This window comes from Mobula birostris, chromosome 16, assembly GCF_030028105.1.
Source record: "Mobula birostris isolate sMobBir1 chromosome 16, sMobBir1.hap1, whole genome shotgun sequence".
Classification (NCBI taxonomy): Eukaryota; Metazoa; Chordata; class Chondrichthyes; order Myliobatiformes; family Myliobatidae; genus Mobula; species Mobula birostris.
In genome coordinates this window covers 30,317,850-30,344,210 of record NC_092385.1, presented here as the reverse complement: position 1 = coordinate 30,344,210, position 26,361 = coordinate 30,317,850, and the positions used below count along the sequence as shown (strand labels likewise).

The following is a 26,361-nucleotide window of genomic DNA, read 5'->3' as shown; positions in this document are numbered from 1 at the left end:
TGTTTCTGAGATAGCATGTCATTTTATAAGGATCTGTAATTTGCAGACTTGCAGAAGTACTTAGGAAGTCTTGTAACTCGCCAAGAACAGCACATGAAAACCAGCTTAGTTCTCGAGAGTTATCCTGCTTATTAGCAATTTACTAAAGACTATAAGAGGCAATTTTAATTCACTGCATCTGGCAGGACTGGTGAAGATTTGAAGTATGCATTTCTTTGTACTCTTGCAACTTATCAGTCCATCTCTACATTCCCCCTTTCCTCCAAAATTCTCATTGTGTTCCCCCAAATTCATACCCATCCTTACTTGGAAACCCTCCATGCAAATAACTTACCACCGTACCAAAATGGGTCTGATGAGTGTCACGAAAGATCATGTCCATGACCAACTTACTCAATCCTTACTTGTTCCTCTTGACAAGGTTTAAAAAGCAGTTGACATGGCTAAACCCTGCCTTAATCTGACCCCTCTCTAACTCTGTAGTCTCCACTGATTCCATAACCTCCCAAGGCACTTACACTCTTGAAATTCTGGCCCCTTGTATATCCCTGAATATAATCACGCAGCCTCTGGCAGCTATGCCTTTTGATGACAAGAATCCAATATCCTAAATTCTTTCCCTGAATCTCTCCAGCTCCCCACCTTATGTTTCTCATGTATGATATTCATGAAATTTATCTCTGTTGTTGGTCATGTGTGAAACCAGGTGATGTGGTCTTTCATTGATTCTATTATGGTTATTATTTTATTATGGATTTATTGAGTATGCCTGCAAGAAAATTAATCCCAGGGCTGGATATGGTGACATATATGTACTTTGATAATCAATTTAGTTTGAACTTCATTTTTTTTAGTTTGATAGCACTCCTTAGAATGTTCTTGTGACAATAAAGGTGAAGTAAAAATGTAATTTATTTTGTTGGACTGTATCGATATTTGGCTAGAACACTAACAAGAACAGTAGGATAAAGGCAACCTGTAACCCTGGGGGCACCAGTGATGAAGTAGAACAGCAGCATCCCTGGGTTGTTCTCGGCCTCTCCTCCTCATCATTTCACAGTTATTCTGACCTAAAGAGGGGGAGAGGATTTTCCCTCTGCAAGTGGGAAGGGCTGTGGAGATGGGTGTGTCAGGGTGAGAGTGCAGTCAGGCCTGGGGAGGGTGGGGATGTGGGGGAGAAGCAGAAAAAAAAACTGTGATCAGGATGGGAGACGTGACCCTGTGCCATCGTGGTTTCACTTTAAAAAGGAGAGCGCTAAAGAGAAATGGAGAAAGTGCTGTTGTTCTGACATAGTAAAGAGCCTCAAATAGTTACTGGGCAAATACAGAATGCTATGACTGCAGACTGTAAAGCTGTAGGCACAAGTGATTGGAATGAGATAATACTGCTTTCTTGTGTTCACTTGTGATTGGTGGAATAAACTTGGAGTGTGCCGGAGAGCATAGAAGCCCGGAGATCAGATTTACCACGGTGAAAACGAGTCACTAAGGGTACCTGCGCCACCTGAGTAAAGTGGTAGAAATGTTTACACCTTTCAACCGACTTTCTATGTGTGATGGTGGAAGAGTGGACATCTCCCAGCACCCCTTAGGGCTGCTATAGTGGCAACTCGCTTTCAGCTGTTTGTCAGCATGCTCACCCGTTCTGCCGACTCCTCCACCGATATACCAGAGCACAGAGGTATCCTCGCCTGCGAGACTCCACACCGCGTCTCCTTGCCCCATAAAGCAACAGGAGGTTCAAATTGAAATTTTTATCAAAGGCACCACGGCAGTGAGATGGTTACAGCTCAGGGCACTAGAGTTCCGGGTTCAGAATCAGAATCAGGTTTATTATCACTGGCATGTGTCGTGAAATTTGTTAACTTAGCAGCAGCAGTTCAATGCAATACATAATATAGAAGAAAAAAATAATAATAAATAAATAAATCATTTACCGTATGCATATATTGAAGAGGTTAAAAATCGTGCAAAAAACAGAAATAATTTATATTTAAAAAGTAAGATAGTGTTCACGGGTTCAATGTCCATTTAGGAATTAGATGGCAGAGGGGAAGAAGCTGTTCCCGAGTCGCTGAGTGTGCGCCTTCAGGGTTCTGTACCTCCTACCTGATGGTAACAGTGAGAAAAGGGCATGCCCTGGGTGCTGGAGATCCTTAATAATGGACACTGCCTTTCTGAGACACCACTCCTGAAGGTGTCCTGGGTACTTTGTAGGCTTGTAACCAAGATGGAGCCGACTAAATTTACAACCCTCTGCAGCTTCTTTCGATCCTGTGTGGTAGCCCCTCCATACCAGACGGTGATGCAGCCTGTCAGCATGCTCTCCATGGTACATCTATAGAAGTTTTTGAGTGTATTTGCCGACATGCCAAATCTCTTCAAACTCCTAATTAAGTATAGCCGCTGTTTTGCCTTCTTTATAACTGCATCAATATATTGGGATCAGGTTAGACCTTCAGAGATCTTGACACCCAGGAATTTGAAACTGCTCACCCTCTCCACTTCTGATCCTTCTATGAGAATGGTATGTGTTCCTTCGTCTTACCCTCCCTGAAGTCCACAATCAGCTCTTTCGTCTTACTGACATAAATTCCAACGTCATCTGTAAGGAGTCTGCACGACCTCCCCATGAACATGTGGGACTCCTGTGTGTGAACCCCCATTCCAAAGACATACTGGTTAGTAGATTACTTGGTCATTGTAAATTGTCCCTTGTTTGGGCTGGGGTTAAATCGGTGGGTTGCTGGTGGTGTGAATTCGAAGGGCCGGAAGGGCCTATTCTGTGCTGTATCTCTAAATAAAATAAAAATGAATGAATTACAGTACTGAAGAATCCTCCCAGTATCAGTACTGAATTCAACTAAGCAGAATGATACACCTTCTTATCGAGGATACGTTTACAATTGTAATCCTCAGGTTTGGCCTGCATGCGTTTGTCTAGGGAAAGACAGCCTCCGGCCCAGCCAAACCTGAGAAACCTTGTTTGTGTGGATGCTGTGTGATGTGTTGCCAGGTTACCAATACGTACCACAAAGTATCAGACAGCATACGATTTGCAATCAAATGATTTAGATTTATAATTCTTAATTTGACTATAGGGTTGGTAAAGAAAACACAATGAAAAAGGGCCTATTTTAATGGAACAGTCTAATGTGCACATTGGAGCTCACGGATATCTGTCCATTTGTTCCCCACCGACCTCCTCCAAGAGTTGTCGACTCCCGGACCCTCGCTCCAAGTCCACTCCATCCTGCGGCCTGCTAACTCTCTCCACTCGCATCTTCTCTCTTCATCCCTTGCCAACCAAAGACCGCGAAACCCTTCTCTCAGACGCACAAGAAAGAAACAACATGCCTCTCATTGGATGGCACACACTTCAAAGCCCCCGTTATCTCTCGTCATAACCCAAACACTGATGCTACAGGGAAACCATTACATTAGCAGTTAGACCTTGCAGTGTTACACTCTTCAAATGTGAAGTGGGTCGACAGAAATCCCAGAGTGTTGCTCATTATCACTGGTGAGTCCGCAACTATGTCACTTATACAAAGCCCAATGGGTCCAGGCTTTTGAAGCATGACATCGTATTCCCCAACAACCTGCTGTCAGAGCGATCCACATACACCCAAGTACAATGAGAAATGGCACCAATAATGAAGGGAAATGCTGAATGAAAATGCCTCAACTGAAAACATGTGCTCTGGGAAATCATCTGAAAGACCAGAGACCCTTCACTGGGTCTCATAAAGGAAGTGAATTAGTTGCTGATGCATCTACCCATCAGAGAATCGATCTGCTGACTGGTGTTAAGTTTGCTGCAATTCTGATTGCCTACCAGCACAGAAGTGAAAACCCTCCTGTACATGGACGATGTCTCTGTCTTCAGCTCACGCCCAAGGCCAGTTTGCAGGTTGATCAGTGTCTGCGACCAGTTTGAGTTGGCGTCCGTGGCTGGTGTTAACTGCATGAAGAGTGAGGCCATATGCCCTTCACCATCAGGTCTGATTACGTGAAGGTGCTGGGGATCTGGCTCAGAGGGGCCGAGGCGTGCAACAAGAGTTGTCTGGAGCAGACTGGGAAGGTAGAGCAGAAATTGGGACTGTTGGAGAGGGTGCTACCTATCGATAACGGGGAAGAACCTGGAGATCAGGTCTGAGCTGCCCTCAGGGCTGCTGCGGCCCATGCCCTGCTGCTCCAGCTTGAGAATCACCTGAGGCGACTGCAGGTTCACTGAGGGATCCAAGATGGAGTGGGTCAGATGGGTCACTATGCACAAGTCCCTGGACATTGGGGACAAAAATGTTCCCAACATTGCCCTCACCCTGATGACCACCTTTGTGCATGACTGCATCAGGCTGAATGGGCACCAAGTGCTAGTACGTGCCGAGGTTCTACCTGTGCATCTGCCCCTGTTGCTGCGCGACATCCCAGTTAGCTGGATGTTACTGGACCACCAGTCCTTCATGGAAAAGTTCTTACAGACCAACACCTTCGACCACAGGGCCTTCAGGCAGTTGGACGTTCTGCAGACACTGCAGAAGGGAGTGGTGGACATAGTGGGATGGTTCCCTGAGCAGACTGTCCAGACCATCATCCCCAGGCCTCACCAACAGGCGTCAAGGCCTAGCCCAGCTGCCGGTGAGAGGGGCCCTCCCAGTCAGATCCCTCCTGTGTGCGAGGAACATCGCCCCTACAACCCACTGACTGTCGTGGGGAAGAAACAGCAGCTCACCTCCATGCACACTGTGGGCTTGTGAAGAAGGTGTGGAGGAAGCTGAAAGGGCACGTGTCACGTCTCATCCTGAGTAGCAGTGTGACAGGGAACTCTCTGACCTACTGGCTGTTCCCGGGGACGCACACGGAGACGAACATCAGGTGCTGCTGGCAGATCATCAACTGAGTGAAAGGCGTTCTTTGGTCAGCCCAAAACTTGTTGGTCTGCCAGCACGTCTGTGGAGGAATGCTATCGACTGGCACTTTCCAGGCTGCAGGAGTACGTGCTGAGGGACGCACAGAAGCTTGGTGCAGTCACCGCCAAGGCTCAGTGTGGAAAGACCACGGTTTAGGATACTTCTCCTGCTGGGGAGAGAGGGGCAAAGTGGGGGAAGGAAGCCTCTCAATCATTGTAGTATTTAATATAAAAACCCAGAGTGGCAGAGTGCGAGAACAGTATGGAAAGCATTGACCACCTATATAAAGAATGCAAAGTCATGAAACAGTCTATTTTTGTCAATAATCTTTTTATTGTGAATGAAGTTTATTTTGTTAAAAAAAGGCACAGAAAAATGTTATAATGGAATTACAAGCAGATAAGATAATCATTAAAGTCCTGATCATACTCTGGGAATCACTGGCATATGTTCTGAGCTTCACTGTCCAATAGAAACATAGATACAGAAAACCTACAGCACAATACAGGCCCTTTGGCACACAAAGCTGTGCCAAACATGACCTTACTTTAGAAATTACCTGAGGTTACCCATAGCCCTCTATATTTTTCTAAGCTCCATGTACCTATCCAGGAGTCTCTTAAATGACCCTATAGTATTCACCTCCACCCTCGTCACTGGCAACCCATTCCACGTACTCACCACTCTCTGCGTAAAAAAAACTTACCCCTGACACCTCCTCTGTACCTACTTCCAAGCACCTTAAATTGTGCCCTCTCGTGCTAACCATTTCAGCCCTGGAAAAAAGCCTCTGACTATCCACACGATCAATGCCTCTCATCATCTTATACACCTCTATCAGATCACCTCTCATCCTCTGTCTCTCCAAGGAGAAAAGGCCAAGTTCACTCAACCTATTCTCATAAGGCATGCTCCCCAATCCAGACAACATCCTTGTAAATCTCTTCTGTACCCTTTCTATGGTTACCACATCCTTCCTGTGGTGAGGTGACCAGAACTGAGCACAGTACTCCAAGTGGGGTCTGACCAGGATCCTATATAGCTGCAATATTACCTCTTGGTTCTTAAACTCAATCCCACGATTGATGAAGGCCAATGCACCATATGCCTTCTTAACCACAGAGTCAACCTGCGCAGCAGCTTTGAGTGTCCTATGGACTCGGACCCCAAAATCCCTCTGATCCTCCACCCTGCCAAGAGTCTTACCATTAATATTATATTCTGCCTTCATATTTGACCTATCAAAATGAACCACCTCACACTTATCTGGGTCGAACTCCATCTGCCATTACTCAGCCCAGTTTTGCATCCTATCAGTGTCCCGCTGTAACCTCTGACAGCCCTCCACACTATCCACAACACCCCCAACCTTTGCGTCATCAGCAAATTTACTAACCCATCCCTCCACTTCCTCATCCAGGTCACTTATAAAAATCACAAAGAGTAGGGATCCCAGAACAGATCCCTGAGGCACACCACTGGTCACCACCAGGTGCCAAAAACTTGCAGTGTTTTTAGTTTCATTATCAGATAACAAAAACTATTTTAAATCTCACTGAACATTCTTCTGTATTGAAGAGATTATTATTCAATTATGACTTAGAATTCATGTCATGTTTGATACTGAACGCTTTATCTAAGCCAACAGTTTCGAGCGAGCATACTTAATGAAGTTCCCTCATATGAAGTTAATCCCACATATCCATATCTAGTTATAGTTCCATAAGTATTTTTATAATTAACATTTCAGAGTAAAATGGAAATTAATCTGTCAATCCATTCTTCACCACGACGTTTCATTTCATTTTCCATAAGGAAATGTGAACCACCATTTTGGTTTCGACCCTGTCCGTGGACTGAATACTCCTAAACTGATAGTAACAGCTCCATTTGACTTTGAGGGGAAAGTAGACGTTCAGCATCAATACCATCTCGTTGTTCACATCATCGATGATAATATTAATAAAGTGAAACCAAGGACAGGAACTGTGCTGATTGACATTACTGTAGTTGAGACAAGAACAACTGCTCCCACAACGACATCCTTTTACGTGAGTGCTTTATTTTTTAAGACAGCACACTGCCCATTAATCTTCATATTGTTATTACATTATTATAATGGTGTCATGCACTGAAAATGTGGTAGAAAGTGACTAAATAGGACACAGTCACTATTTTAAATCTTTTGGTAACTGCAGGTTTAAAAACAAGTTAAGATATTCTATCAAACAACACACACAAAATGCTGGAGGAACTCAGCAGGCCAGGCAGCATCTATGGTAAAGAGTAAACAGGTGTTGTTTTGGGCCGAGACCCTCCATCAGGAGAAAAAAAGGTGAGAGGTCAGAGTAAGAAGGTGGGGGGAGGGGAGGAAGAAATACAAGATAGTAGGTGATGGGTGAAACTGGGAGAGGGGGAAGGGAATCCTGCTGAGTTCCTCCAGCACTTTGTGTGTGTTGATTGGATGTCCAGCATCTGCAGATTTTCTCTTGTTTAAAGTGTTCTGTATGCGACTTCCCTAGCTGCAAACCACACAGTCTGTTGTTGATGGAGTCGGGCAGGGATGTGTTACAGTTACTGGTCTTGCCCCTCCCTCTGAGGTATGCCAACAATCAGGCAGAGATGCCTGTCCTGTGCCCTAATCTCTCCTCCGAACCCTGCGCACAGCTTGGTTGAGACGAAAGTGAGTCCAGTAGGTGGACTCCAGTTGGTGCAAGAATGGCCCTGTCATTGCTGGAAGAGTTTCCTGGGTCATGGTAATTCCAGTTGACACTGAAGGGGTCCATGAGAGGCCAGGAGCCAGGTAGGGTGCTCGGATGCTGGCTGCATCATCTCTATGACTCTTCCAGTTTTAGAAATGCTTCAATATACTTTGTACAAGATACCAACATGTTTGCACATTCATGGCTCCTTCACAACTCACTCTCTTCTCCAGAAATGCTGCCTGCCCTCTCAGTCCACTCCCAAACTCAGCTACCTGCTTTCTCTTCCCTCTGATTGGCACCTTAACCTTTGGCTGGAACAGAGAGTTGTCTGCCAACTATTCCTTTCTGGATACAAAATTAGTGTCACGCTGACTGCAATTAATCTCACCCTCTTCTTTCATGCCTCCCCTGGAATGGTCTTGGGGATTTCAATTAGAGAGACTGAAAAATGTAAGTCTGTTCCACACTAATTCATCATATGTGGATGGTAATAGGTTTCTCATCTTTTTTAAACAGGAAAGACAAGGACTGACTATCATTAAGAGTGCAGTAAATACCTATAATGGATCAGATTGGTATGTTCCCTTTGTAATCACATTGCTGGCAATCCTGTTGGCTATCCTCTTTGCCCTGGCTCTTTATCTTATCTTGACCCGGACTAAATGCATACAACGCTGCAGCAAAGCATGCATTAAAAAGCCAAGACCACCTCCCAAGAAGTAAGTTCTTTAAAATTCATTACATTGAAATGATTTTAGATCTGTTGTGTTTTTCAATTAGGAGATTTGTGTTTAGAACTATGTTTTATTTGTAGAAATATTAAAGTTTATGCTGCTTTATGCCATGATCATGGGACAAAATTTAAGTTTTCTTTGGTTAACATACAGTATTTGAAATCTGTAATGTGAGGACAAAGGCAAAAATGCAAGTACAGACCATGCAATTTTTCAGTGATACCGTGTGCCTGCCTGTAATTGAAAAGTGAGTCATACTGGATGTTAGGGCATGACTTTAGGATTGAAGGACATCCTTTTAGAACTGAGACGCGGAGAAATTTAGCTGGTCCATTTCTGACACCTCCCTCTCCTTTCTTGATCTTTCTGTCTCTATCTCTGGAGACAGCTTATCTATTGATGTCTACTATAAGCCTACGGACTCTCACAGCTATCTGGACTATTCCTCTTCCCACCCTGTCTCTTGCAAAAATGCCATCCCCTTCTCGCAATTCCTCTGTCTCTGCCTCATGTGCTCTCAGGATGAGGCTTTTCATTTCAAGACGAAGGAGATGTCTTCCTTTTTTAAAGAAAGGGGCTTCCCTTCCTCCACCATCAACTCTGCTGTCAAACGCATTTCTCCCATTTCACGCACATCTGCTCTCACCCCATCCTCCGCCACCCCACTAGGGATAGGGTTCCCCTTGTCCTCACCTATCACCCCACCAGCCTCCGAGTCCAAAATATAATTCTTCGTAACTTCCGCCACCTCCAACAGGATCCCACCACCAAGCACATCTTTCCCTCCCCCCCCTTCTGCTTTCCACAGGGATCGCTCCCTACACAACTCCCTTGTCCATTCGTCCCCCCCATCCCTCCCCACTGATCTCCCTCCTAGCATTTATCCTTGTAAGCAGAACAAGTGCTACACATGCCCTTACACTTCCTCCCTCACCACCACTCACTGCCCCAGACAGTCCTTCCAGGTGAGGCGACACTTCACCTGTGAGTCGGCTGGGGTGATATACTGCGCCCGGTGTTCCCGGTGCAGCCTTCTATATATCGGCGAGACCCGACACAGACTGGGAGACCGTTTCACTGAACTCCTACGCTCTGTCTACCAGAGAAAGCAGGATCTCCCAGTGGCCACACATTTTCATTCCACGTCCCATTCCCATTCTGATATGTCTATCCACGGCCTCCTCTACTGTCAAGATGAAGCCACACTCAGGTTGGAGGAACAACACCTTATATTCTGTCTGGGTAGTCTCCAATCTGATGGCATGAACATTGACTTCTCTAACTTCTGTTAATGCCCCCCCCTCCCCTTCTTACCCCATCCCTTATTTATTTATTTATCTATCTATTAATTAATTAATTAATTCATTAATTATTCCACCCCCCCCCCTCCTTTTTCTCTCTCTCGGTCCCTCTCACAATAACTCCTTGCCTGCTCTCCATCTTCCTCTGGTGCTCCCCTCCCCCTTTCTTTCTCCCTAGGCCTCCCATCCCATGATCCTCTCCCTTCTCCAGCCTTGTACCCTTTTGCCAATCAACCTTCCCGCTCTTAGCTTCATCCCTCCCCCTCCTGTCTTCTCCTATCATTTCGGATCTACCCCTCCACCTCCCACTTTCAAATCTCTTACTATCTCTTCTTTCAGTTAGTCCTGACGAAGGCTCTCAGCCCGAAACGTCGACTGTACTTCTTCCTATAGATGCTGCCTGGCCTGCTGCGTTCCACCAGCATTTTGTGTGTGTTGCTTGAATTTCCAGCATCTGCAGATTTCCTCGTGTTTGCGGAGAAATTACTTTCGTCAGAGGGTGGTAAATCTGCGGAATTTGTTGCCACGAGTGGCTGTGGAGGCCAAGTCATTGGGTGTATCTTAGGCAGAGATAGACAGGTTCTTGGCATCAAAAAGGCATCAAAGGGTACGGAGTGAAAGCAGGGGAGTGGGGATGACTGGAAGAATTGAATCAGCCCATGATTGAATGGCGGAGCAGACTCAATGGGCTGAATGGCCTACTTCTGCTGCTATATCTTATGGTCTTATGGTCTTTCTTTTTCTTTTTAAATCTTTTTATTACTTTTTCCAAAATTATAAACAAAATAACAATGTTGATACAAAGAGATTGGAATAATCTTATTGTTAATAAACATATACAAAAAGGATTTCAGATAACATAGGTATAATAGACTTCCAAACTCATGATGTAATTAATCGTAAAGAAAAAAAAGAAATAAAAAGAAGAAAGATACAAAGAAAAAACCCCCCAAAAAGAAAAAAAAACTAAATACTAAACCCAAAAAAGCAAACAAAACAAAACAGGGCTAGACCAATATCTTAAATCAAACATGTTCAGTAATGTCGTCAACTCCATTCCTCTATTCGTATATTTTAAATTAATAAAAAATATTTGGAAAGGTCAAATTACATCATATGAAAATGTTGCATAAGTGGTTTCCAAGTTTCTTCAAATTTAACCGAAGGATCAAAAATATCACTTCTAATTTTTTCTAAATTTAAACATAATATAGTTTGGGAAAACTATTGGAATGTAGTAGGAGGATTGGTCTCCTTCCAGTTCAATAAAATAGATCTTCTGGCCATTAACGTAACAAATGCAATCACCCGACAGGCTGAAGAAGACAAAGATCTATATTCTACCATTGGCAATCCAAAAATTGCAGTAATAGGTTGGGGTTGTAAATCAAAACATAGAACTGTTGAGATAATATCAAAAATATCTTTCCAATATTTTTCCAAAAGAGGACGGGACCAAAACATATGAGTTAAAGAAGCCACTTCAGAGTGACATCTGTCATAGGTCTTATATTGGCAAGTATTGGAACTCTGAGTAAACATCAAAAGAAGCTTAGTTATTGGCTGTAAGCCTCTTTAAGCTGTATGAAAGGGACTGAAAGGTGCTACATTCTTGCAGGGCTCTCTTCCATTTGAGTAAGATGGAGCAGAGCCTCACTTGCCTCTGTCTCCTCAGGCAGTGGAGGCACTGCTGTGCTTCCTTATTCAGGGAAGTGATATTGAGGGATCAGGTGAGGTCATCTGTGACGTGAACTTGCAGGAACAAAGTGCACTTAACTCTCTCTGTGGAGGAGCCGTGTATCTGCACAGGGAGATTGTGCACCTTCATAAAGTCCACAATCATTTCCTTGGTCTTCTCCATGTTCAGACTTAGGTTGTTCTCATGCTAGTCCACCAGCCACTCCACTTCCTTGCTGCACGCTGTTGTTGATGAGGTCAATAGACAATAGATGCAGGAGTAGGCCATTCAGCCATTCGAGCCAGCACCACCATTCACTGTGATCATGACTGATCATCTACAATCAGTACCCTTTTCCTGCCTTCTCCCCATTTCCCTTGACTCCGCTATTTTTAAGAGCTCTATCTAACTCTTTCTTGAAAGAATCCAGAGAATTGGCCTCCACTGCCTTCTGAGGCAGAACATTCCACAGAACTACAACCCTCTGTGTGAAAAAGTTTTTCCTCAACTCCGTTCTAAATGGTCTACCCCTTATTCTTAAACTATGGCCTCTGGGTCTGGACTCCCCCAAAATCGGGAACATGTTTCCTGCCTCTAGTGTGTCCAATCCCTTAATAATCTTATATGTTTCAATCAGATCCCCTCTCTTCCTTCTAAATTCCAGTGTATACAAGCCCACTCGCTCCAATCTTTCAACATATGACAGTCCCGCCATCCTGGGAATTAACCTTGTGAACCTACACTGCACTCCCTCAATAGCTAGAATGTCCTTCCTCAAATTTGGAGACCAAAACTGCACACAATACTCCAGGTGTGGTCTCACCAGGACCCTGTACAACTGCAGAAGGACCTCTTTGCTCCTATACTCAACTCCCCTTGTTATGAAGGCCAACATGGCATTAGCTTTCTTCACTGCCTGCTGTACCAGCTGCTGTTGTGTCATCTCAAACTTGATGATAAGGTTTGAGCTGAATCCTGCGACACAGTCATGCATCAGCAGTGTGAACAGCAGTGGGCTGAGCACACAGCCCCGGGGAGTTCCAGTGCTCAGCGTAATGGGACGAGTGATGTTGCTGCCCACATTGACTGACTGTGCACTTTCTGTTAAAAAGCGCAGGACCCTGTTACAAAGGGAGGCATTGAGACCCAGCGAGGTCGGTTTCCCACCGGTTCCTGGGGTATGATGGTGTTAAATGCCAAACTGAAGTCTATAAACAGCAGTCTGGCATATGAGACCCCAATTTCCAGGTGGGACAGGACAGAATGGAAGGCAGAGGCTATGACATTGTCAGTGGGTCGATTTGAGCCATAAGTAAACTGGAAAGGGTCCAACGTAGCCGGGAGAAAGGCCTTAATATGCTCCATGACCAGCCGCTCAAAGCATTTCATAGTAGTTGATGTTAATGCCACAGAATGATAGTTGTTTAGGCAGGTTACTGTCACCACCTTTGGCACTGGAATGATGGCTGCCGACTTGAAAACCAAATGGACAATGGACTTTTCCAGAGAGTTATTGAATATATCCATCAGCACCTTGGTTAGCCGGGGTGCACAGTCTTTCAGAACTCAACCTGGTATGTTATCGGGTCCCGCAGCTTTGCGTGGGTTGACTCTGGCCAGAATCTTCCTCACCTCTGCTTCAGCCAGACAGTGTCTGCTCCCCTGAGGGAAGGGGTGCCTTCCTCGCCAGTACTTTGCTCTGTACATCAAACTGGGCATAGAAGACATTCAGCCTTTCGGAGTGAAGCATCCTGATTGCTGACGCACAGGGTAGACTCGTAGTCTGTAATCTTCAGAAATTCCCTGCCACATGCGCCTCCTGTCAGTATTCATCAGTAAATTCTTGTCTTGGTTTCAATGTCCCTTAAAATTATGCATCATTGAATATGTCTTCAGCACCATAATTATTTAAAGGGATCAGTGCGTTCACGTTAGTTCTGACTGACTTTTGCAGGCGGGTACCATGCTTGTTAAAGTGTTTGAGAGTTTCTATAATTACAAAGGTCAACAGGGAGTCACATGGGAGGGGCTGAAGGACTTTAAATTGACTTCAAGGTTTCTGCAACAACCAGATGCTGTAGACTTGTATGGATCAGTAGATGTTCCCCAGGAGCTCACAGTTCAATCTGCCGGGAAAAAAAAGAAGAGAGATGAATCTTGCAGTGTGAGGCCACATATACCCAGTGTTGATCACGTAACAGTTCTTCTCATAAACCTCAACATGCAGGCTTTTAAGTTGGGTATCAAAATAAAGCGGCAGAGATGTTTGCACTTCAGTTAAGACACTTGCTACAGACATAATGGACGTCTCCTTAAACATGCTGGCTGGCTGTAACACCAGCCTGTCACAAGTTCCAGCTCCCTACTGAGGCTTACAGTCACTCAACAACCAGTGAGTGGCAGTTCCTCATTGCACCCATCTGAATTCAGCAGGCAAGACAAAGGTGGTGGGCCACTTGCATCAGAGGCAATGGATACTGATCATGATCCCAGTGCCCTCTACGATGTTTGCTTAATTGTTCTCTGAGAATCTTGTAAAATGTTTTATCATATACTGTATTTCTTTTAATTAACTTCTCGTCTTGCTACTTTTGCAGAGTAAAGATTTATGTACCAGGTGTGTATGTTAGATTATAAATAAAACCAAGAATTTGTTACGCAAACAATACTATTTAATGATGTGGTCATAATTTTGACAAGTTTCTATTCATTTTTAAAACAGAACCTAGGAAAGAAAAAGTGGAAGTGCTAACAGTAAGTAGGGCAGAATTTTGACTTTACTAAACAAAATGATGGGAAACGGAGGGGGGCTGAGGGCAGCTCAGATGTACGAATTCATAAACTCATCCCCAGTGAGTAGCAACTAGTAATGTGTGTGACATCAGACCAAGTTTATGCTAGGAAGTTCATGGAAATCTGGAAGCTGGGCAAAAGAGAGAATTATTTCTTACATGTCCTACACAGTATGAGTAACTTCACTCACCGCAACATCGAACTGAACACAGCCTATGGACTCACTTTCAAGGACTCCACAACTCATGTTCTCAGTACTATTTATTAATTATTGTTTTTATTATTAACTTTTTTTTGTATTTGCATAGTTTGCATTCTAAAGTTCAAAGCACACTTAATTATCGAAGTACATAAATGCCACTATAGATAATCCTTTGATTTGTTTTCTTTTGCACATTGGTTTGTCAGTCTTTGTGTGTAGTTTTTCATTGATTCTATTGTAAGTCTTTGTTTAACTGTGAATGCCCGCATGAAAATAAATCTCAGGGTAGTATATAGTGACATATTCTGTATGTATTCTGATAGTAAATTTACTTTGAAGCTTTCTTGAATTGAGCCCATTTCCTTTCACCGAGTTTCAAAGTTCCGTCACCATTCATGCTGAAGGTTTGCTTAGATATTTGCTGCAGTGGGAGTGGAGTGGTGAGAGTGAGGTAGGGTATGGGAGGGCATGAGGGAGCAATGTGAATGATATTTTCAGGTTGTCATTTAGGCACATTGTAGAAACAAATTGGAGGGATCTTTGTCAGTAATGAGTCTGATCTGGGAAAAAATTAGACACACAGCAACATCAATCAATTTGATTAGAGCCAATATGAAGTAAGGATAAGATATTACACATTTGTAAGAACAATAAGCAGACTCACATACAATTTGAAAAATAATAAAATAAAATGAGATTCAAATGATCTGGAGGCACAAATATACAATTTGTTAAAGTAATGATGCAGGTTAATAGAAAAAAATCCAAGCACTACTTGTAGAAAATGTAAATTGAAAAACAGTGATTTCTCTGATCATGGTTAATCTACTTTTGAATGATGTGTTCAATTGTGGTTACTGTATTATAGGAAGTGTATAAGGGTGCTGGAGTGGTGCAAAAGTATTTCTGAAGCTGGTACCACAGATGCAAAGTCTTTTTGTCTCTCTGTCTGGCACCAGATTTTTAAATGTTTCTGCACCACTTTGGTGCTCCTATACACCTCATATAATACAGAAACAACAATGTTTAAATGATGGAAGATTTTTATGTTTACTCATGCAGGCAAGAGCAAAAGTAGAGCCTGTCAATATAAATAAAGAACAAAATAGTGAATTCAGAAAAAAAAAATTAAATCAGGCATGGTGAGACTGGAGCTGAGGTGAATTGTATGGGAGAAGATATATTTACATATATATGAGGGAGAGGAAACTAGTTTTAAAAGAGTTAAATGAGATGTGGAGAGGTTTGAGAGGCACCATAAACTATAGTATGGATTAGTTTGGGTAAATTTCTTCTTAGTGCACTCAGTGTGACATACAAGACAATAGATAATTTCTTGAGTATTGTTATATGGCTGATAAAGCAAAAAGGTTAAAGTTAAAATTGTCTAAACTTTCATAAACATGAGTAAGTTTTCAGATGCTACAAATCCAAAGTAACGTGCACAAAATGCTGGAGGAACTCAGCAGGTCAAGCAGTATCTGTGGAAAAGAGTAAACAGTTGACATTTCAGGCTGGGAAGGAAGGGGCAGGATGCCAGAATAAAAAGTGGGGTGGGGAGGGAAAGAGGGTTGCTGGAAGGTGATAGGTGGGAAAGGTCAAGGGCAAAGAAAGAATCTGACAGGAGAGGAGAATGATCAATAGAAGAAAGGGAAGGAGAGAAGGAGAAGGGGACCCAGGGAGAAGTAATAGGCAGGAGAGAAGTGAAAGGTCACAGTGGGGAAATAGAGGATGGAGGGGGGAACGCCAGACAAATATTCCCCCTCTTGCTATATTCCCCACTCTGATATTTCACTTCTTCTCACTGCCTATTACTTCCCCTGGATCCCTTCTCCATTCCTTTCTCTTATTGTCCACTTCCCTCTCCTATCAGGTTCTCTCTTCTCCAGCCTTCGACCCGTCCCTCACAACCTGACTTCACCCATCATCCTCTAGTTAGCATCTTTCCCCTCCCCCCAGCTTTTTATTCTGGCATCTTCCCCCTTCCTTCTCAGTCCTGAAGAAGGTTGTTAGCCCAAAACGTCGACCGTCTGCTCTTTTCCATAGAGGCTGCCTGACCTGCTGAGTTCCTCCAGTGTACTGTGTGTGCTACTTTAAATTTCATAAATTTGTTTTGCGTCAAGTTTAATATTTCGTAGCAACCGGAACATTCCCAGCATGGGTGAGGAAGACAGTACGCTTGACACTGATGAAGCAGTTAAAGCTTTCTCATTGTGCAAACAACTTCTCAGCAATTAGCAAAGGGTGTTGGCAGGAAGACTACCTGGTCTCCAGAGTGAAAATGTGAAAATGACTTTTTAAACTACTACCTTTGTGTTTTTAACACGGGAAAGAGATCGTTATCTTGTCAACTCTACTCTAACATTAGATATGTCTCCATCAGCTGGAAATTGCTGATCACAACACCCTGCCCATAGGATGTGAACTCTGAATTATTTTAAGGTTAATATAAAGATTGAAAAGACTGCAGAATAAAAGATTACGCAATGAAGTAAATATTATCAATTTCTTAATTTGACTAATGCGTAATTGTTTGCTCTTCCCAGGAGGTAACTAAATACGACACTGTTTTCAATGGGCAAGCGGTCGACCCAGGTATTAATGATGGACAAATACTTTTTCCAATGATATGAAATATTTATCTGCACATAATAATCTTAGGCCGAAAACTTCATGCAGATGGTCATAAATCTTTGTATGTCTATACTTAGGTGGGCTGTGGCTGCTGATATCTGAGTTATATAGACTCTTTGAATAATAACTAGGATCAAGGGGAATGGTTGGGGACACAGGATTTGTGGGGTTGCATGACTCGACCCTGCTTTTATTTCTTATGTACTTTCAGAGAAGATATAGAACTTTTATCATTTATTAGGCTGTTAAAAGTCAGTTCTGTCTTTTGTTATTCAATCCTGGAATATGAGCGTTACAGCAAGACCAGAATTTATTGCCTATCCTTAACTGCCCTTGAGAAAATGGCACTGAGCCATCTCCTTGAATCACTGTGTATCTTCCAGTGAAGGTACTCCCACAATACCAACAAGAAGAAATAATGGAGATTTAGACCCCTTGAGGATGAAGGATTAGCATTTCTGTGTGCCTGTTGCCTTAGGATTGGGATTACCAGGTTGTTTAATGCTTGTTTCTTCGGTGCTGAACTGAACTATGACATTTTGTTTATTGCTGATGAGCTGTTTTTAAAAACTCTGACTTCATAACTGAATAATAAATTTCTAACTGAAAATATATCTACTTTCTTCAGTTTCTGGAAGGTTGTATGAGTACAACAGTGCAACAGGTGCCAGGAAGTGGAAGGAAGGAAATATACCAGATGTGGAAAACAGGAATACTGCACCCGAAATACACAAGCCTGAGAAATTACCCTCTCCGAAATAAAGAGAAGTTATTACAAAGAATAGGAAGAGAAGATCTCATAAATAGGTTTATCCTGAAAAAGGATCTAGGTTTATCCTCTTATTCAATATATGATTGCTTGTTAATAGTTTGGGAGACATTTTACAAGATGAACAAAGATATACATTCTGAATATTATTGAGTTATATTTTTAATTAAAAAGTTTGGATTTTGAGATTTGATTACAATTCCTGATTTAGCTTTACTTTGCAACCAATAGGTTATATCAAATGTTATTGTTTGACTTTCAAAATATCATAAAAGTACAGTTTTGCTGTAATGTAAAAACCTGCTCTGCAATTAAACAAAAAAACATACTTAACGCGATTTACAGGGTAATGGAAATAATGATAGTTTCATGAATAAATAATGAAGCAATTTTCTTGTCATTGCTTGATTTAATCAAATTAGTGGGGCATTTATGAAGTCTGTATTATCGTTCTATCAATTCATTACCAGTGGAACTATAACAGTACAGAATTGGTATAAGTATGTTGCTTTCTTGGGTGCATTTACTAATATAGAAGGAGAACATTCAGGCTATTAACATTGTACTGGCTCCCAGCAGTGCAACCTGTCAGTCCCATTTCCATCTCCTTGCAACTTAATCTGTCTCATACTCATTAACTCAGCCTTGTCTCTTTTGCCACTTAAATAATGCAATGGATAATTTATATTTACCAATTAATCTCCCAGCCCAAAACGGGGAGGAAGCCGGAGTGTGTGATCCTGAGGGTTTCATGGAAAGCATTTTAGAATGTACAGCACCTCAAGCCACGGCTGAACCATGCCCATTAAAAAAGTAAAAGCCATTCTTGGGTAGCAAACAGTTGCCTTTTTTATCAGATGTCAAGTCAGTCTTGCCAATAGATCAGAAAATTGATTCAGTATGGTAGCCCGACCTTCACAGTATCGCACAAACACACATGACTGAGAAGAAAGAACAATTACAAGTAGAGGGAGAGCTGAAACTTGTTCTGCTGTTTGCCGGAGTGAAGGTACTGTATGTATGTTGAACATTTGAATTTAATAATAATACAGGAACTCCATCATCTGTAGGAGTGTCCGTAACTTGGATTTTTGTAACCTGGGGATGGCCTGTACAACTTCTATAACTGGAACTGTGAGGTGGCACCGCTGATGGCTGCACCTCTATTCCAATTAAATATCCCAAGTCCTCATATATTCTATTTCAACTTGATTTCTAGATGTTCTTTTGTTTGGAGGGAGAGAGCAACAGAAACATTAGGTAAGGTTTGTCATTGCCACCCGGTTACTGGAGAACCACAAGCTAAGAGAACTGGAATGGGAGCTGTGACATTTCTTTCAGGTTTTTGATATCTAAAGTATGAGGCACAATATTTCAAAATGTGGCAAAAAGCATGAAAAGATGCAGGGACAATATATTTGATGTATATCAGTATTTTTTTCAGCTTCTCAAAATAACCTCTGTAACAAGCCTATTCTAATCTTGTTAATTTACGGATGTGTACATGTAAGATGCTTGTCCTTCATTAAAATCTAATTCTTTGTGGATTGAAGTCTCCTAAGGTTCAGATTTAGTTGCCAGAAATAGAAACACTGACAGATGAGTTTGCATCACCTGTTGACATCATTTTAATTTGTAATTTTGTGTAAATATCTTCTTGTAGAGAAGTACGAGCCCTTTTTTGTCTTTTACTGTAAAATCTGCGAAATTAGAGTGCAGAATTATCACCAGGCCTGCCCAAATACAGCAAAAAGACTATGTGCCAACCCAGAAGCAGCAAGGCCTCAGGACCAGGTGATATCCCTGCTAAATTTCTTAAACTTACCAGAGAAAAACATCAGTCACCATTCCTAAAACTATCCCTCATGTCTTGGAAGAAGGAGACACACTAGACATGTTATCTTCTTCAAGGAAGGCGACAAAGCTGTTAATGTTAACCACAGAATGGTCTGCCTGCTGTCTATCATGAGGAAAGTCCTCCACATAATGAAAATTTTTCTTAAATTTGGTTGCCTGCAGAAGTTCATGTCCAATTTATGTTTGCAAGCCAGGACCTTAATCCAATGGGTTCACAAGATGTCCAATCTTAGTGCAAACCGCTGTCAAATAAGGCGTTCTCATGACGAAACAAGGAAAACAACTAAATACTTCGTTAATCACATATTTTTCTGGCAAATGATCATTGCAAGTAATAGCCTGTAATTCCCCTTTGGGCTCGGAGGCAATTTGACGTAGCAGAACCGAGGCAAGGAAGACCCGAGGTTCAATTGTTCTAAGAACCAGGCCGATTGGAAAGGTAGAGTACAGGCCGAATTGAGGCGGCAGGATCCAGGCCCCAGAATGATTTGAGGCAGTTGAACCCAATGTTTGGGTGTTGATTTCGGCACCAAGCCAGATTGAAAAGTTCAAGGTGTCAGGGCACCAGGCAAGGGAACAGCTCGCAATGGGTCTCGGACTGTCTTTGAGGACTTCAGTTCAAAACGCTATTTGTTTGTGTTTATTGTTTGCATGATTTGTTTTCTTCCTCTCTGCACATTGGGTGTTTGACAATCTTTTTATGGGTTCTCTTGGGTTTCTTTGCTTATTGGCTGCCTGTTAGGAGACAAATCTCAAGGTTGTATAATGTATAGATTCTTCAACGATAAATGTACTTTGAACTCCAACACTTTACTCAATCTTTCTCCCCACAATGCTGCACCTCACCTCCAATAAGTCTCACAGTGGAAACCGACCACCTTCGCTCCCATTCCAAAACCAACCCAACATTAGCAAGCAGGTGACACGAGCTCTCTGTATGGATGGGTGTTGCAATGAAGAACTTTCCCATCAACCCACAATAATGATTGATGAGACTATGCAAAATGTGGGAGCCACCTCTCAGACCAGACAGATGAATGATGAAATTGACTGTCACCTCTAGTGCATCAGCTGAAACATTGGTCATCTGAGGAAAAGCGTGATCTCTAAAAATTGACCTTTCAAGCTATTTATATAGATTTTTTTTGCATCCTGTGAATTTGTGTCACTTAAATAAATACCTTGTTAAACACCAATTAAACCATCTGATAAGATTGCTCTGCCTGTGATAATGAGGTCAATTTCAACTGTTCCCTCCAGGCATAAATTTATTTCCGTTTCTATTAACTGCTACCATTCGTTTCCTGCCAGGTAGAAACTTTACAACAGAGTCCATTATTTTGGAGATAGCCTTTGGCCATAATTACTTAATAATGATTCAAAACAGATAGAATGCAATGCTGCTGACTGACTAATTATCAACGGAAGTAGATAGATTTGACTTTGTAAATGTAATTAGGTGGTACCGGCTTGTTGGGCTGAAGGGTCTGCTCAGTACTATATCTCAAATAAATAAAAATAAAAATAAATGAACAGCCAATTTCTGGGTAACACTATTGCACCTAATTTGAATACTGCAGTAGAAATAGATTAAAGTTCTTTTACTTATGTAACGTCCTGGGAAAGGTTTCACTGCTAATGCAATGGTTGTTCTGTAGCAGCAGTGTTTGGGTTATGACTAGAGATAACGGGGGCTTTGGAATATGTGCCGTCCAATGAGGGGAGTGATTTTTCTTTTGTGCCTGAGAGCGAGTGGTTTGAGGTCTTTTGTTCAGCGGAAGATGGAGAGAGAAGATGCCAGAATGGAGAGGTCGTAGACTGCAGAGCAGAGTGGTCTTGGAATGGGGCTGGGAGTTGATGACACCCGGAGAAAATCAATGGAGGACTAACGGACGGGAAACCGTGAGCTCCAACGTACACATTTTAGATTGTTTCATTAAAATGAGCCCTTTTCTTTTTGTTTTTCTTTACTAACTCTCTAGTCAAATTAAGAATTATAAAGCTAAATTGTTTAATTGCACATGGTGTACTGTTTGTTATTTCATGGTACTGACTTATGACAGGGGAACACATCACGCAGCGTCCACACAAATGAGAGGTTTTGCACCTCAGATTTCACACATTTGGTGAGGCCAGAGATTGTCTTCCCTAGACTAACGCCCCCCACCCCCACACCCCGGCTGAGCCTGAGAGTTACACTTATTTGCAATGACCCTTATGTGACTTGAAAATTGGGACTGTATTGGTGAAAATAAGTGCAAAATTGTTCATTCTAAATAATTTTCAGATCGAAAGCAGACTATTTAAGGGTTTAACCTCAGCTATGACATTGTGATTGATGCAGTCCTTAGTTGCAAACTCAGATTCAACCTTGATATTGGCTTTTCTAAACTGATTTCACTACAATTACCACACACAATCTAGAGCCGTTAAGTCTGAATCAGGTTTAATATCACCGGCATATGTTGTGAAATCTGTTAACTTCGCCGCAGCAGTAAAATGTAATATGATAGTAGAGAAGAAAAAGAAAATTGAATTACAGTAAGTATGCATATATTAAATAGTTAAATTAAATAAGTAATGCAAAAAGAAATCGAAAATAAAAAAAGTAGTGAGGTTGTGTTCATAGGTTCAATGGCCATTCAGAAATTGGATGGCGGAGGGGAAGAAGCTGTTCCTTAATCATTGAGTATGTGCCTTCAGGCCTCTGTACATCCTCCTGATGGTATCAATGAGAAGCGGGCATGACCTGGGTGATGGGTGTCCTTAATAATGGACCTTTCTGAGGAACCACTCCTTGAAGATGTCCTGGATACTACAGAGGCTAGAGCTGACTAATTTTACAACTCTCTGCAGCTTACTTTGATCCTATGGTGTAGCCTCCCCATACCAGATGGTGATGCAGCCAGTTAGAATGCTCTCAATGGTACATCTGTAGACATTTGTGAAGGTCATACTGTGACTCCAAAACACAAATTTTGGCTCAAACTTTTGACAATTTCTCTACTCCCACAGACACTGCTAAACCTGCTGAGTTCCTCCAACAGACTGTTTGTTACTCCAGCCCCAGCATCTTATTGTCTCCATATTGCTATAATTGCAGTTGTCAAGGAACAAAAACTTTTGAGGCCTACTTTAACTGATCTGCTCATCAATGTGGCAAAATGGAAACACAAAAGCCGGCAGATGTTGGATTTTGGAGCAACAAACAATCTGCCAGAGCAAATGGTTGACCATAAAACATAGGAGCAGAATTAGGCCATTCAGCCCATCGAGTCTGCTACACCATTCCATCATGGTTAATTTATTATCCCTCTCAACCACATTGATGTTCCATTTTACACTGCGCCAATTTTTCCTATTGCATTAGTTACTTCAATAGCACTGATTTATTTTATCTCAGAGCTCTCCAGATTCACGACAATTTTGGCTCATCCTGCACTTTAACAAAAGTAACTTTCTTTCTGATATCAAAGGTAGCAAGTTCCAGCACTGCTCTCACCCAAACTCTCACAATCTGCTTCTAGTTCACATAACTGTTCTTCCCTGGTAGATTCATATTTCAGCTCGTGCTTGTCCTGCAAAGCTTGTCTCTTAAGCCTTTTCTTCCCCGTTCAGCTTCTTTCAGCCTTTGCCTCCAGCTTTTCTGAAGTCCACCATTGCAACACTAGTTTCTGCTCTCTCTCCTATTGTCTTGATGTCACCAAACCCACTACATCTCTGTCCCTCAACAAACTGAGGACCCGTCACCTTTCTAAATAATCACCAAGACTCATTTATCTCTCTGAACTTGTTGTAATATAGGATCAATTTTCCTTTGTTTCTACTCTCTCTGCAAATGAAATGTGTTGCTGTAGGAATCTTCTTGTGCTCAAGCAATCGCAGATACTTCAAACGATGCATTCTGTACTCTGTTTCTCATCTAGTCATCTCCTTAAACGCATAATCTAAGACTTTAATGAAATATTGTCATTGTTTTCTTTTCTCCTTCCAATGTGCACAATATCATTGTTTGATTCCAATGTGTACTATACATTCAACTTCCCATCTCCATTTCAACTCTCTATATTTCCTGAAATAAGCTGTCAATTCACATTCACTCAAAGATTCCTACAACTGCACTTATCTCCATTTTGCTTTCTGTTAGGATTCCATTCCTGGAAGAACAATATCCTACCTTCGTATCTCAAAAGTAAGTTCAGTAGTTTCAGGTATTGATTTTCCCATTCTTGCACAAACCTCCCTGGAGTACTCTGTTTCCTCACTTGCTTCATGATCACTTTCTTTTGCCTTACATCATTACTTATTTTGTCATTTAAATCTCTCCACCCTATCACAGAATTTCCTTTTGTTCTTTCCTTTTTCCCCAGCTATCAATTTTCCTCTTTTTCTTCCTTACTTAAAACCTGCTTCCCGACACTTCCCAGACACTTCCCGAGTTCTAATGAAAGGCCATTGCTTCAAACCATTCTCTCTATTCATCACTACACAGGTACTGTCTGATGTGATCTTTATTATTCCATTTTTTTCTCATTAACTTCAATGAAATGAATTAATCAGATCATTTTCCTTTCATTGGCACATGCTTGCTGACACTGTCCCAATGTTTCACTACCATCAGGTGTTCTTCTCTTCTAAAATAATATCATTGTTATCTTACCTGCATTCCTCAGAAAATGCAGCTCAGCTCTGATATTTTATCTGTCTCTTACAAGCTCATTCTTCTCCAAATTTTTATATGTATGTCTTCCTTCCACTCTCTGAATTCCTACAGCAAGCTCTTGGCATTATGTCTGTAAAGGTCAATGTCATTAATAACAGTCCATGTGGCTGTCACTGTGACTTCAGCTCCCCGTCCCTCTGTCATCTTCGATACTCCATTCTCCATCATCTTTTTTTCTCCACAGTCACGTTCATCTCACATTTCCCTTTTTATAAAATTTCCCAAATCAGTCATTACATTTTTTAAACATTTTTTTCTGTTGACACTACATGGCAATTTCAGAAATACCCCAGGGTATATCCTTCCTCTCTCCTATTTATCTTTTGCATTCCACAATGTTGGAATATAATTGCTTAGCATGAATTTAGCTCACATCAATATGCTGCTATCAACAACTCCAACTGTTCATTATTGCAATTAACTTCAGGGGCTGAATATTAACATTCTATTGAATCAGGAGCAGGGCAGCAAGTGATTTGTACTGGGGTGTTACTATATGGAGAAATACAGAAGCTTGTGTGCAAGTTAATGTCTTTTTTAACTTAGCCTGTGCATTAATATCTTACATTTGGGTTTCCTGATTTAGTAGGCTTAGCAGGTTGACAGTGATAAGCATTATTGATCTGCATCCTCACCTTTTCAAGGGATATGCCAAATATGACACTTGATGGCTTCTGGAATTGAAATTGGTATCTTGCCTCCCCCAAGGAATTTGTTTCCTTGTGGGCTGGCGAATTCACCTGAACTATTGGCATTGACAAGTTGGAATACTTGGCCTCCACAGTCACCTATAGCAACAAATTCCACAGATTCACCACTCTCTGGCTAAAAAAATTCCTCCTTATCTCCATTCTAAATGGATTTCCCTCAATTCTGAAGCTGTGTCCTCTAGTCTTAGGTTCACCCCACCACAGGAAACATCCGCTCCACGTTCATTCTATTGAGGCCTTTCAACATTTCAATGGGTTTCAATGAGATCCCCATCATCCTTCTGAATCCCAGTGAGTACAGGCACTGAGCCATCAAAAGCCCCTCATACGACAAGCCTTTTAATCCTGAAATAATTTTCATGAACCTCCTTTGATAACAGGCCCAAAACTGCTCAAAATACTCCAAGTGATGATTCACCAGTTCTTTATAAAGCCTTAACATTACATTCTTGCTTTTATATTCTAGCCCCATCGGAATGAATGCTACATTGCATTTGCCTTCCTCACCACAGACACAACCTGCAAATTAAACCTTAGGGACTCTCAAGTCCCTTCACACCTCAGATTTTTGAATTCTCTCTCCATTTAGGAAGTAGTCTACGCTTTTATTCCTCCTGCCGAAGTCAATGACTATACACTTCCAGACACTGTATTCCATTTGCCACTTCTTTGCCCATTCTCCAAATCTGTTTAAGTCCCCTTGAAGCCTATTTGCTTCCTCAACACTACCTGTCCCTCCACCCAGGTTTGTATCATTCACAAATCTGGCCACAAAGCCATCATTTCCATTGTCCAAATCATTGACATATAACGTACAAAGAAGCAGTCCTAACATAGACTCCTGTGGAACACCACCAGTCACTTGCAGCCAACCAGAAAAGGCTCCCTCTATTCCCACTTCTTGTCTCCTGCAAATCAGCCAATGCTTTATCAATACTAGTATCTTTTTTGTAATACCATGGGCTCTTAACTTGTTAAGCAGCCTCATGTGTGGCACTTTGTCAAAGGACTTCTGAAAATCCAAATACACATCATCCTCCGGTTCTCCTTTGTCTATCCTACTTGCTTGTTCTTCAAAGAATTCCAACAGATCTGTCAAGCAAAATTTTCATTAAGGAAACCATGCCAAATCTGCATATTTTATCATGTGCCTCCAAATACCCTGTAACTACATCCTTGACAATTGACTCCAACATCTTCCCAACCACTGAGGTCAGACTGACTCACCCATAAGTTCCTTTCTTCAACCTCCTCCCTTCTTAAAGAGTGGGTTACATTTGCAACTAGCCAGTTGTTTGGAACCATGCCAAGATCCATTGATTCTTGAAAGGTCATTACTAAT

The 26,361-nt window shown here is 41.9% G+C and overlaps 1 protein-coding gene across 1 annotated transcript in view; it reads left to right on the top strand.

Annotated features, from left to right (window-relative positions):
• Window positions 1–19,195, top strand: part of LOC140211309 (cadherin-related family member 3-like) — a 99,991-nt gene extending 80,796 nt beyond the window's left edge. The window contains exons 15-20 of the mRNA XM_072281019.1: window positions 6,729–6,964; window positions 8,135–8,337; window positions 13,929–13,948; window positions 14,054–14,085; window positions 16,873–16,921; window positions 17,589–19,195. Of these exons, the coding sequence (XP_072137120.1) occupies window positions 6,729–6,964; window positions 8,135–8,337; window positions 13,929–13,948; window positions 14,054–14,085; window positions 16,873–16,921; window positions 17,589–17,722 (674 nt within the window). The 3' untranslated portion in view covers window positions 17,723–19,195. The remainder of the gene's footprint in view (window positions 1–6,728; window positions 6,965–8,134; window positions 8,338–13,928; window positions 13,949–14,053; window positions 14,086–16,872; window positions 16,922–17,588) is intronic.
• Window positions 19,196–26,361: the final 7,166 nt, after the last annotated feature.